General features: G+C 41.3%; 1 protein-coding gene across 1 annotated transcript in view; it reads left to right on the top strand.

Annotated features, from left to right (window-relative positions):
• PPP2R2B (protein phosphatase 2 regulatory subunit Bbeta) overlaps positions 1–13,204 on the top strand; it is a 275,813-nt gene extending 262,609 nt beyond the window's left edge. The window contains exons 6-9 of the mRNA XM_077137974.1: positions 2,790–2,915; positions 4,085–4,293; positions 9,845–9,936; positions 12,488–13,204. Coding sequence (XP_076994089.1) covers positions 2,790–2,915; positions 4,085–4,293; positions 9,845–9,936; positions 12,488–12,767 — 707 coding nt within the window. The 3' untranslated portion in view covers positions 12,768–13,204. The remainder of the gene's footprint in view (positions 1–2,789; positions 2,916–4,084; positions 4,294–9,844; positions 9,937–12,487) is intronic.
• Positions 13,205–13,528: the final 324 nt, after the last annotated feature.

The raw sequence follows: 13,528 nt of genomic DNA, 5'->3' as shown, positions 1-13,528 counted from the left end.
ACAGAGATTACCCTGTGCTTTCCCATGAAAGAAAGAACCTCAGGTGAAAGTTAGCTGCCTTTCCTCTGAAGAACTAACAAAATAAATCCCCTTTTATTAAAAACCAATGTCTCTGGTTTGCATTCCAGCAGCTAGCAAACTAGAACAATGCCCTTTGTCATATTGAGAAAATTACCTTTGATTTCTACATTTTGAAGTGTTTTTATCAGAAAAGGATGTTGAATTTTGTCAAATGCTTTTTCAGCATCAATCAAATTGATCGTGTGATTTTTTCCCTTTCAATTTGTTAATGTGCTGTATTACATTGATTTTCTTGTGTTGAACCATTCTTGCATTCCTGGTATAAACCCCACTTGGTCATGGTATATAATTATTTTAATGTATTGTTGGCTTTGATTTGCCAGTATTTTGCTGAGAAGTTTTGCATCTATGTTCATTAGGGAGATTGGCCTGTAGTTTTCCTCTCTTATAGTCTTTACCCAGTTTTGGTATTAAAGTGATATTACCTTCATAAAATGAGGTAGTGTTCCTTTTTCCTCAATTTTTTGGACAACTTTGAGCAAGATTGGTGTTAGTTCTTTCTGAAACGTTTGATAAAATTCCCCTGTGAGGGCATCTGGCCCTGGGCTTTTCTTTGTAGGAAGATTTTTGATGACTCATTGAATCTCTTTACTTGTGATTGGTTTGTTGAGGTCTCCTATACTCTGCTTTAATCTTTATTTCTCTTCTTATATTTGGTTTGGGGTTAGTTTGCTGTTCTTTCTCAAGTTCCTCCAGGTGAGAAGGTAAGTCTTCAATTTTTCTTCATTCTTCGTTTTTAAAATAGGCATTTAGGGCAATAAATTTCCCTCTCAGCACAGCCTTTGTTGTATTCTCATTTTTATTCATCTCTAGATAGCTACTGATTTCTCTAGCAATTTCTTCTTTGAACACATTTCAGAGTGTTATTTAATCTCAGTATATTGTGAAAATTTTCTTTCTTTGGTGGTTGTTGATTTCCAGTTTCATTTAATTATGATCAGAGAAAGTGCTTTATAAATTTAAAAACATTGAAATTATTCAAAGACCTGTGTTGTGCCCCAGCATATGATCTATCCTGGAGAATGTTCCATGAGCAGTAGAGAGGAATTTATATCTTGGTGTTTTGGGTACAACAATCGATGTATGTCTGTTAGGTCTAATTTATTTATCAAATTGTTTAAGTTCTCTATTTCCTTGATCCTCTGTCTGGTTGTTCTGTCTATAGAGGAGAGTAGTATACTGAAGTCTCCTATGATTACTGTTGAAATATCTATCACTCCCTTCAGTTTGGCCAATGTTTGTCTCATGTACTTTGGAGTGCCTTGATTGTTATGACTGTTATTTCTTCTTGGTAAATTGTCCCTTTTATTAATATATAGTGTCCTTCCTTGTCTCTTATGATGTGTTTACATTTAAAGTCTGATATTAGTATAGCTACTCCTGCTTTCTTTTGGTTATAGTTTGCATGGGACATCTTTTTTTCATCCTTTCACTTTCAATATATTGGTATCCTTGGGTCTAAGATGAGTCTCTTGTAAACAGCATATAGCTGGATTATATTTCATGATCCATTATGCCAATCTTTGTCTTTTAATTGGTAATTTTAGTCCCTTAACATTCAAAGTTATTATATGAAGGCATTTCTTGAATCTACCATCTTACCCTTTGGATTTTATCAGACCTATATATTCTTTTCCTTCTTTCTCTTTTAATCCTTTAGGTTACCCTTACTGGTAATTCTTCAATTCTGTGCCCTCCTCCAGACCTCCTCTCCTTTTTCTTTTTTCAGCCAGAAGAAGTCCCTTTACTGTTTCTTGTAGAGCTTGTCTCCTGTTGACAAATTCTCTCAGCTTTGTCTATGAAAATGTTAATCTCTCCCTCAGTTTTGAAGGACAGTTTGGCTGGGTACAGAATTCTTGGCTAGAAGTCTTTCCTTTCAGGATCTTAAATATATCATACCACTGCTTTCTCACCTCCATAGTGCCAGTTGAGTAGTCTGAACTCAGTCTTAATGTGGTTTCCCTTGTATGTAGTACATTTTTTTTCTCTTGCTGCTTTCAGAATTTTCTGCTTCTCTCCAACATGTGACAGACTGATTAGTATGTGTCTTGAAGAAGGCCTATTTGGATTTCATTGGGCTTGTTTGATTTGCATATTTCTTTCTTTTATAAAGGCTGGGAAGTTTTCCCCCATTATATCCTCAACTAATCTTCCTAGCCCTTTACTCTTCTCTTCTTCTGGGACACCAATGATCCTTATATTTGCATGCTTTGTTTTGTCCATCATTTCCCTGAGATCCAGCTCACACTTTTCTACCTTTTTCACCATCTATACTTTTGTGTGATTGAAATTAGTTGTCCTGTTCTCTAGTTCACTTATTCTTTCTTCTGCCCCTTTAAATAATCTGTTGTGTGGCTCTAGTATATTTTTTATTTGGTCTACAGCATCTCTGATCTTTGTGATGGCTGCTATTTTTCTATTTATTCTTTCAAATTCCTCTTTATGCTCTTCTGCTGTCTTCTTGACCTCCTTTGTCATTAGCCAGTCCGCTGATTTTATTTAGTAGAGTTATATGAACATCTTTGATCAATTGTTCTAAAATATGTCTCCTCTATTGTTTAATTTGGCCATTAGGCTGGGCTATATCTGTCTGCATCTTCATATGCTTAGTGATCTTCTCTTGCCTTCAAGGCATGTAAATATCTTGCTAGCGTTACTTTGGAAGTTGCTCTCCTTCAGTAGTCTAAAGCTGTGTATTTGTGTGACAGCTGTGGAGCAGGATGCAGGGCGTGGGACTAGGCATAGCAGTGGGCTGATGGGTTGTGGTGCAGGTATACACGTGGATCAGGAACACTGTGCTGGCGCCTGTGAGGTGCAGTACAGTGGCCGTGGGGGTGGGCTGCAACTCAGGAGCAGGGTAGGGCATGGGGGACATAGAGGTAGGACATGGCGGGAGGTGGCTAGGGGTGCTATGCAGATGCACAGGGGCTAGTATACAGGCAGGATGTGGGTGGGTGCGTGCAGCATGGGGGGCACAGGTCACGGTCGAGGGGGCGGCTATGTAGCCCAGATGCACATGTGAACATCTGCCAGGTGTGGAAGCAGGGCATTAGTGCCAGGGGGTGGGGTGCAAGGTCGTGTAGGCACCCAGCCAGGAGGATGTGGCTGTGCGTGTTCACAGGGTGGGGTTGCACGTGCATGGGCTGGGGTATCAACACTTGCCTGGAGCTGTGGGGGGGCACGGTGGGGGTGTGCATCTGTGCAGGCATGGATCTTGGGGGCTGGACACTGACGTATGCAGTGCTTGGGGGAAGGGCAAGGTTACACGACTGTATGGGTTGGGGATGGGTGTGGTCTGGGCACATAGGTGAGCACCTGCAGCCTGGATGGTGTGGGGGTGTCACAGGGCAGAGGGACTTAGCTTACTTCCTTGTCCCAGTCTCCCTGTTCTTGCACTCCTTAGGGCTCCACACCTCCATTTGGAAAGGAGCACATGAGGCTGTTTGCACTAGCTGATGTTCTAATTCTCTGCATCTCAATTCTTCAGCTTTTGCAACAAGGGCCTCAGTATTTGATGTAGAGGACCCTCCCAGGTCACTTGTACCCTGGAATCACCATCCCAGTCACCCTCCTGTCATTTCTTTAGCTGTTCCTTGGAGCATAGATGAACTCCACCTATCCTTTTCCGCCATCTTCCCGGAACTACATAGTACAATTTTAATGAGTAAATTTTATGGTAAAGCTGTAAAAAAAAAAAAGTTTAAGCATCCCAGATGACTCCAGGTTTTGGCATGCAGATTGACTCTGAGAGACCAGGGGAAACATGAAATGGAGCTAAATTCCCTAGTCTGGAGCTTGGAATCAGCCAGTTCCAGATCTATGATTACGGGAGGCACCACACAAAAGAAAATATGGAAACCATGACAGCTTTTTCTGCTGACAGGAAAGCTGACAGTTCTCTGTCAACAACTTACTTACATCCTGCAGACACCATCCCTGCTCCCACCAAGTTAAATTTTGCTACCTTCTGGGTGGCCCAAACCTGTTAGAGGCAGTTGACAAGGATGTGCTAAATTCATCTTGGTTTTCTTTTGTCCTACAGTTTTTGAGGAGCCAGAAGATCCAAGCAACAGGTCATTTTTCTCTGAAATTATCTCTTCAATTTCGGATGTGAAGTTCAGCCACAGTGGGAGGTATATCATGACCAGGGACTATCTGACCGTCAAAGTCTGGGATCTCAACATGGAAAACCGTCCCATTGAGACTTACCAGGTAGAGCGCTCCACTCACCCATGTCTATGCTGAATACTTCCTTTGTGGGTTTCCAGGTCAGCCTCTTTCTGCAAAGTTTTACAACACAAAATAATAAAAGACAGGACATGATGATGTATTTGATAAAATGGTACAGCCTGTCAGTGTTGTAAGATTTAAGACAGGGGTTTCATAGGAAGGGGCTTGAGTTCAATTCAACCTTTATCCTCTGAGCATTAATTATTTGGGTGCCATAGATACAGAGGTGAACAAGATAAATATGGTAAGCTCTCATGGAGTGCACTGTCTGGTGGAGAAGCCAAAGGTTGAACAAGGAACCGAATGAGCAATTATGGAAGGGACCATACTGAGCACCACGAGCACCCAGGACCAGGAAGGCTAGCATGGTCAGGAAAAACATCTCAAAAGGAGTGACCCTTAAGCTGAGTCTTGAATGTGATGAATTAGCCAGAAAAAAAAAACAGTATTCTTAGAAGCATAGCATATTCAAAGGTCTGAAATCAGGAGAAATGTGGTATGTTCAGAAAGGAGTTCTGTACAGGGGAATATGGAGCACAAGGGCAGAAAGATGAGACTGAAGAGGCAGACAAGGGCCTCATCTTGTAGGCTCTAATAAAGTAGATTAGGTTATTTGGTCATAACCCAGATACAATCAAGGGCCATTAAAAAGTTTTACACAAGGAAATGACATGATGAGTTTTGTGTTTTTACCATGTATTTCACTTTACTGGATTTACTGACAGAGAGAGCCAAGGAGAAGCTTTGTTTAGAATAGTTTCATTGAAAGAAGACTTGACATTGAGGTAGAGAGCATTTAGAGTAGTTAATTCTAGCACAATGGAAGCAAAGATCCAGAGGCAGGGAGAAGTTTACCTTACTTTAACATATCTTGGATTAGATAAAAAGAAGTGGGGAAATTCTAGACTTATATTTTATTTGACTTATATTTTTATAAATTCACACACTATAATAGTCACTCCTTCAATTGTACAATTCAGTGGTTTTTTAGTATATTCACAAAGTGTGGAACCATCACAACTATCTAATTCTAGAATTTACTACATTTCAAAAGGAACATTGTGGTTGTGGAAAGGAAGAGAGACTATGGGGTGGGGACTGTGGGAAAAGGCAAGGAAACCACTTAGGAAGTTATAAATATAACTTCCTATAAGAGGTGAATGGGGTATTAGCAGTGGAGATAGCCAGATTTTGTGTGTATTTCCAAGGTAGAAACAACAGGATTTGACAATAAAGGTGATGAGGGATATAAGAGGAAAAGAAGCACCAAAGATCCCTCCAAGGTTTTTACCTGGAGCAATTAGAAGAGTAGAGTTGTTGTTTTGTTAAGACAGGGCAATCGAGGATTTGTTTTGGGACTTGTTAAGCTACTTAAACATCCAGTTCAATGTAAATCTCAATATATCTAGCTGGAAGAGATAAATAAATACACTCATAGAGGGTATATTTAAAGCCATAGTGCTAGATTAAGATCATGTTGGCAATGACTATAATTTGAGAAAAGAAGAGGTTAGGAACCTAGGCCCAACTGTTTACAGAAGAGGGAAAGGCTTTGACTGGAGAGATTGGGAGAAAGTGGCCAGACAGGTAAGAGAAAAACTCAGAGGAGTGGCCTGAAGGTAATTGAAGAAAATGCCTCAAGGAGCAGTCAGTCATCACCTGTGCCCAGGGCTGCTCCAGAATCGATTCAGGATTGCTTGCTTGACCATTGGATTTAGTAATGTAGAGAGCATGGGTAACCTTAATGAAAGATGTGCAAGTCAAATGGCAGGAACAAATGTCTGATTAGAGAGGTTTCAAGAGAAAATGTGAGTAGAAGATATAAATAAAGTGAGTACAGAGTTTTTTCAAGGGAGTTGCCACAGCATGATTTTGCTGATAGGAATAAACCAGTAGAGAATGAGCAATTGAAGCAGCAGAGTCCTTGAGGGAAGTGAGAAGGGATGGGGCCCTTAGCAGGCATGGTCTCAAAGAAAGGAGGCAGAATAAACAGCTGCAGGTGAAGCTACATTTGTACATTTTGTGATAGCAACCTAGAAGATATTCTTCTTATTGCATTTGTTTTCTCAGTAAAACAAGAAGCAAAGTCATCAACTGAGTGAGATGGAAGAACAGGCGTAGAGACTGGATTGAATGGGGAATGTTGTAGAGTTGCTTAAGAATCCACTTAGGGTTATATTATTGATTTAAAGTAACATCAATCTGTATGACTGAGTATTTTCTCCACATTTGCCTGCTTAGTATAGGTAAGGGCAGTAATTAACCATGATGGTATTTTACCAAGTGGTACAATGGAAAGAAAGAGAACACAGAGGAGTTAAAGGTACATGCTAAGATTCATTGTAATGATGGGCTACTGAATCTAGGATACAATGGAGAGAAGAAAGTAATCAGGTCAATGGCCTTGAAGAACTGATAGAAACAAGACGCTAAGGGGAGTGATCTGAAAAGATAGGAGGTAGTGGTTGAGTGAGAATTGTTCAGAGGATTGGGTTCCAGCAATGGCAAGATCCATATTAAGACCAAGAAAGCAAAGATAAACCTCACCCACCTCCACAGCTCTCAGTCACATCCCCTCATACGATGCACAGGCTATAGTCAACACAAGGGTCCTCTTCCAGCTGCTTCAGGCAAACTAGATAGCATTACAACTATTTAATACAAGAGAGGGATATGGGAAGCAGGACCTGCATGTGGTGGCATTTATAGATGTGTAGCCCACTGTACTGGAGAAGAGTAGATTTAGGCCATGTGGTGTCAAGAAAAATTAGCACTTTTATTTTAAGAACAGAGCTATGACATGAAGTATAATCATTTTAAGATTATGGTTTTCAAAGCATGTTCAACTGATGAGAGACTTGGAAATCATTTTCTTTGCAAAACACTAAGTAGATATCATAACACATGTATTGAAATTCAACATCAGAATTGTATTCACTTATTTTAACTATAGATGGTATTCAAAGCTATTTAATTGAATTTATATACTATCTCAAATATGGGAAATAGATGACCTCTCTGATTCATTGTGCATCTAGACACTGTTGAGAGAGATGCCGAGGCCTGGCCCAGGGGGACAAATGTCCTGATCAATTACTAATGACTGCAAACTCATCACAAGCATGTTTCAATGAAAGCAAAGGCGTATACTTAAGTATGATTAGTTATTTTCAATTCTGCTTTGCCTAAAGATTCTTTTCTTAACAACAAGAACATAAATGCAACATACCTCCATAGTAGATGTTCCTTTCCTTCAGGTGCCCTCAACTAGTTCTTTAGAAGGCTAAAGAATTTAGGTGCTCATGAGGGAAACTAATGCTTCAGTCTAGGCTTTCCTTTGAATCTTTCCCACCTTCTTTTTCAGGAAGTATTTTTGGAGTTCTTGGAAATACAGTTCCCCTGATGAGCTCCCCCTTCCAAAGCACACATTTTCATGCTTATTAATTGACCTGAGGTGTTTCTATAAAGCAGAATGCCAAAGGTGAATGGTGAACCATCAGAAAAGGTTCATAAAGAAGGAGACAGATTGAACCAGGCCTTAAAAGACATGCCATTGCCATATTTATAATCCTTTACTTCTCTGTTCCCTCTCTACCTGCCAAAGCCCTAATTATTTTGCAAGCCAGGATTCAGTACTCCCCCATCAAAAAAAAAAAAAAAAAGGATGATTCTAGGTAGTAATAAATTCTCTATTCACCCTCATAATTTTACAATTCCTTCAGCATCTTAGTCTCTAAGAAGTCCCAACTTCTAAAATATTAAGTATTATAAGACAGCAGTGGGGTCAAGGGGTGAGAAGAGGCTCAGGCTGCAGGAAAAAGGAGAGTGTGCCATCATTAACTCAACAAAGTTAATGCTTTTGGTAACATCTTCCTCCCGTTCTGGTTTCTGAGTCTCTATAAGGCAGAGCAAGCAGGATGAAGAGTGTATGCTCCCAAACCTGAATACCTGGGTTCGGTTCCCATTCTGCCATGTTTTTGACTATGTGATCTTGCTCAAATGCTGTCACCTCCCTACATAACCATACTCCGTTGAAGTGAAGACAATGATGAAACCTACATCATAAACTTGTTTTAGAAATTGAGATTTTATAAATAAAGCCCTTGGCCAATAATTATAAGCTTGCATATTGCATTTGCCACTCTTCTGATGGGAAAGTTCAGGAAGGATTACCCCCCAGAGAAAAAGTGAACCCTGATGCCCACCTCTGAGTCTCATACATATTCCTATTTGCCATCTACACCTGAGTTGCTAAATGTAGCTGGAGAAAAATACACAATCATGCTGACCTGTCTCACTTAAAATTCATGTCCACCAACCTCAAGTGGGCCTCAGGGCCTTCCAGCAATCCTACAGTTTCCCAACCATTCGCCTCCCCTCTCAGTCTTAGCTGAGAGCCTTGCTGCTTATCTCACTCACTTCTTGAGAGAGAATTGCCACATACTCCAGAGCTGCACCTTTCACATCAGAGTCTACATGATAGCTCCACTTGCAAAGACATCTCAAAATTAAGTACCCAGACTTGAACTGGGTAACTCCACCCTTCCACTCGCTCAGGAGAAAGATCTGGGAGCCACCTTTGGCTCCTGTTTCACATGCCATACCTCACAGCTGTTCCATCAACAAGTCCCATTAAGTCTGCCTCCAAAATATATTAAGAAACTGACCACTTCCCACCACTACCCTCACCCTAGTCCAAGCCGTCATTCATCACTCAGTTTTTAAACCGTCTCCCTGCCTTCGTCCTTGCATCTTTGCACTCTTACAATCTATTTGCAACACAATTAGTGATCCTTTCCATGATATTTCTTCATCTTGCTCAGACTAAAGGGCCTATGGGAACCGGCACCTGCCGTCATGTGCTGCTCAATGGCCAACCCCCAACCTCACCATCTCTAGGACTCCTAACTCACGGCCACTGTACTTGCTATTTCCTGTGCATTTCTCCAAGATATCTTTATAGTTCATTTGCTTCCTTTAGGCTTCTGCTCCAATGCTGCCTGAGCAGGTGAGACCTTGGCTGCACATCCTGTATGAAGTAATACTCCTAGCTCTCCTAATCCCTTTGCCCATGCTTTTTTGTTCTATAACTTTATCAACATCTAAGACATCTTATGTATTTACTTGGTTAGAAAGTCTATCCCCCTAGCACTGGGATGAAAGCAGCATGAGGGTATTTTGTTTGTTGCTCTATCCCAGACATAGCATAGCAGGCTTTCAATAAATATTTGCTGAATAAATGGTATCCTGATTTCACAACGTCAGCAAATCAGCCTAGAAAACGGTATCTGCTACTTCCTGGGCCCTGCACCAGTCAACACCCACAAGCTTATTTAGCTCCCATCCCAGCCACATAAATGTCCCGCAGCAAGACGAGCCAAGCCTGGATTTAGACCCGAGTCACCTGATCTAACGCACATGGACATTGGAAGAGCTAACACCTCATATCAGAAAAGGAAGTGTTCACAGAAACAATTTTTTTATTTTTTAAGTAATAATTGACCAGCGCCCTCTTGACGTGTTTTCTCCCCAGGTTCATGACTACCTCCGCAGCAAGTTGTGCTCCCTCTACGAAAACGACTGCATTTTTGATAAATTTGAGTGTGTGTGGAATGGGTCAGACAGGTAAGAAATGCTCTGGGGCTGAAGAACCTTCCAGAGGTGTGGGTCCTTTCTTAAAGAGGCTCTGGGCAATTAATAGTAAGCCTTGCTTTCCCTAAGAGGGCCCAAAATTAGCCCTGAGGCCCAGCAGGGCTACATTCTGAGGGGCACTGTGATTCTTGAGGCCAGGCCTAAAGAAGAAGGGGAAGATTTACTGAGACCCTTGAGTCCTCTTTCAGGACTGGCACAGGTGACAATTTAATGCCAGTCAAAAAATAAAAATAAAAACACCAACTGTATTTTACACACAAGACACCCCCTAGAACCAGGTCAACATCCCTAAAATGAAGACTGCTGGTAGTCCGCTGGCAAATTCCAGCCTGAATGGATCACATTACTGCCATCAAAGTGTGCTTCTATGTCTACAATTATCCCTTGAACCTGCTAGGGTAGGCCTGGCCAAAAGCCAGTGGCTCATTCTACCCGGCCTCATTTATTACATTCCCTGAAAGTGATTTATTACTGTTTTAAGGTCTTTGGTTTCAACAATACTTCATATTACCTCCCAATAGTTCATTTTTAGTTTGACAAATACAGATGATTCTCTAACTTCCTTGAGAAATAAGTGTAGGCTGCCCGAGGCTGATTGAGTTCCTTGATGAAGGGGTCAGAAGCACTCAGGTGTGCAGTGCCCTGAGGCTTGAGTGAGCCTGAGCTGTCCCTCTCTGACCATGCTTTGGCTTTCTTTGCCACTGCACCAAAATGAACCTCCCACTTCGCAGGCCTGCAAGGGACCATCACATAGCACAGAGCTCAAGTCGCCCCTTCCAGCTAGGAGAAAACAGAGTGAAGAGGGAACAAACATGACATATGAACAAAAGCCCCCAAAGAATGAAGAAGCCAATCCCTGCTGTTATTTTTCTAGGAAACCAGAACAGCTATTGGTACCACCGTCCCATTTTGCCCTGTAGCCTAGCCTAGGTTTTAAAACTACACTGATTAGGCACCTTCACACACTTTGTTTTCTTTAATCCTGACCATAGTCCCAAAAGATCGTTTCCATTTTACAGCTGCAGAAACAGACTCAGAAAGATAAAAATGATCTGCCCACATTCACACACAAGTAAGTGGTAGAGACAAGAGTAACAAGTTTTGAATTTGAATCCTAAGATCAACATTCTTCTCATACTATCACAGCTAGAAATTTGTATTTGAGGTTCAAGTAAATCTTTTTCCAAAAACAAGATTTTCTCTTGCTTGTATAAAAATAAGTAACATCATGGATGGGAGAAGCAAGTGTCAATACATGGAAAGCAGTAAGGCAAAGGAGCTAAATGCTTATGCCCTGGAATCAGGCAAATGGGGGTTTGAATCCCAACTTGGCCACTTACTAGCTGTGTGACATTGTGTGTTACTTCTCCTCATCTGCAAAGGTCTTACATAGACAAGTTGAAAAGAGATAATGGAGGTAAAGCATCTAGCACACCACCTGACAAGGTAGTAACAGTTCCCTCTAGTATAAAGATGAACACATTTCAAGACCTCAGTTTCTTGGGCCAGAGTGATAAAATCTAACCCTTGCTTAGTGTGCCTGGCACAACTGACAATGTACCTCAAACTTTATTCCCCTTGCTTAGGCCCAATCTTGTCTGTTTCCCTTCAACTTCACAACGCAAGTCACATGCAAGGCACATGAGACCTCTTATCCAGGCCGACGGCCACCAGGCAATGTTATTTGCGGAGCACCAACAGGTCCCATTTGCCCAAGGACTATTTCTCGCCCCCTCAGCCTGAACTACCAACATTAAAGATCTAGCCCCTTGCTCCTGGAAGGCTTTTGGCATTCACTGCTCTCTTGATCAGTTGCAAGCATCCCTAAGAATGGATAACTCTTGTAAAAATGTGGAAACATTCTGTCAGTTCACTACAAAGTCTTCTCTTTTCACATCCCAAATCCTTTTAAAATTTGAATGTGTTTATACTCTTCCCTAGTGGGCCCGTGATGGCATCCTTCTCTAAAATAAAAATTTATTTTTCTGAAATGCTGAAGTTAGAACTAGTTCTTAAAATGGGAGAGGGCACCTCATAGGCCTACCCTATCAACACTTCACCCGTCTTGCTGATGGGATCAGGCTCTGGAGGTTAGAGAATGCAGGGCCCCCTTGGCGGCCGCTGTGCTTTAAATTTGTGCCATGATTAGTCATGAGGTTGGTTCTCAACAAAAGTTTCTATTTCATGTTTTCTCACAATCCTAATGTGAGGCAGGTAGGGCAGGGATCATTAAATCCACAGGACTCATTGACTGAGTCAAAGACCCCAACCCATGTATAAAAAATAAATAACACGGTGGGTTATCACCAGCCTTCATTACCAACCTCCACCAAAGTACTTGCTCTTAGTGACTCAAAAGGAAGCCATCCATCTTGCTATGGAATACAGAGCCTTTGTTTTTGTTTTAATAAAATGTGCAGTGCAATCAGCTGACCACAGAGTGGTGTCTTTTGCTCCAGAAAGACACAATCGAGATATGTAAACGCTTTTCTCCATTGCTCCCTGTCTCCCCTCTGCCTTGCAGTGTCATCATGACGGGCTCCTACAACAACTTCTTCCGGATGTTCGACCGAAACACCAAGCGTGATGTTACCCTTGAGGCCTCGAGGGAAAACAGTAAACCCCGAGCTATCCTCAAACCCCGAAAAGTGTGTGTGGGGGGCAAGCGGAGAAAAGACGAAATCAGTGTCGACAGTCTGGACTTTAGCAAAAAGATCCTGCATACGGCTTGGCATCCTTCAGAAAATATTATCGCAGTGGCGGCTACAAATAACCTATATATATTCCAGGACAAGGTTAACTAGGACGACAAGTTATTACTTAAGAATCTCACATACTGAATACTAGTCAAACAAGTTTTTAAATGTTTCTTTGGGTCTTCATTTGATGCATTGACTTTAATTTCCCTATACAGAAAACAATTGGAATAGAATTAAAAGGAGTCCAATTTCCCAGCTCCCCAGTTCTAAGAAACTTTTGTCAAACCCGATAGGTTCAGGACGTTTCTGTTTAGAATTGAGAGGCCCCAGCTAACAGTAATTCTTCCATAGTTGACTTGACTTTCTGATGCTTTTATTATCCAGTTTCTCTGGTGGGTCCAATGTTTTGTTTCTAGGTGTCTGCTGAGATAAAATGAGGTTGTCTGTAGTATTTAAGGAGAAAAGAGATAAGTTTTTTTTTTTTAATTAAGCAACTCCATTTGATTGAAAAATCAACAAAAAATAAACACCGTTTACTCTAATCTTAGAGAAGTTCTTCTTTTGTGAAAACTCAGAACTAGTCAGTGTCTCCTGCCCCTTCCTCCCTAATTTTTTCCATTTTCTTTTTAGCATTTTGTTTGAGCCAGAGATTTATTCCTCTTCGGGAGGCAGAGAAAAGGACATGGGATGAGAAGGGAGGGAACATACCAACCCGCTATATTCTCCTTTTGTAAGCGCCATAGAAACAGCCGGAGTATTTGGCTGGGAAATGCCACAAATGCTTCAGGGAGCATAAAGAGAACACTTTCTATACAGTTCTGCTCAGAGTTAGCTTGGCAAGGCTTGTGGGGCCGGATTCCATCTGC

The sequence above is a fragment of the Tamandua tetradactyla genome, chromosome 20 (genome assembly GCF_023851605.1).
Source record: "Tamandua tetradactyla isolate mTamTet1 chromosome 20, mTamTet1.pri, whole genome shotgun sequence".
Taxonomy (NCBI): domain Eukaryota; kingdom Metazoa; phylum Chordata; class Mammalia; order Pilosa; family Myrmecophagidae; genus Tamandua; species Tamandua tetradactyla.
This window is presented reverse-complemented; position numbering and strand designations above follow the sequence as displayed.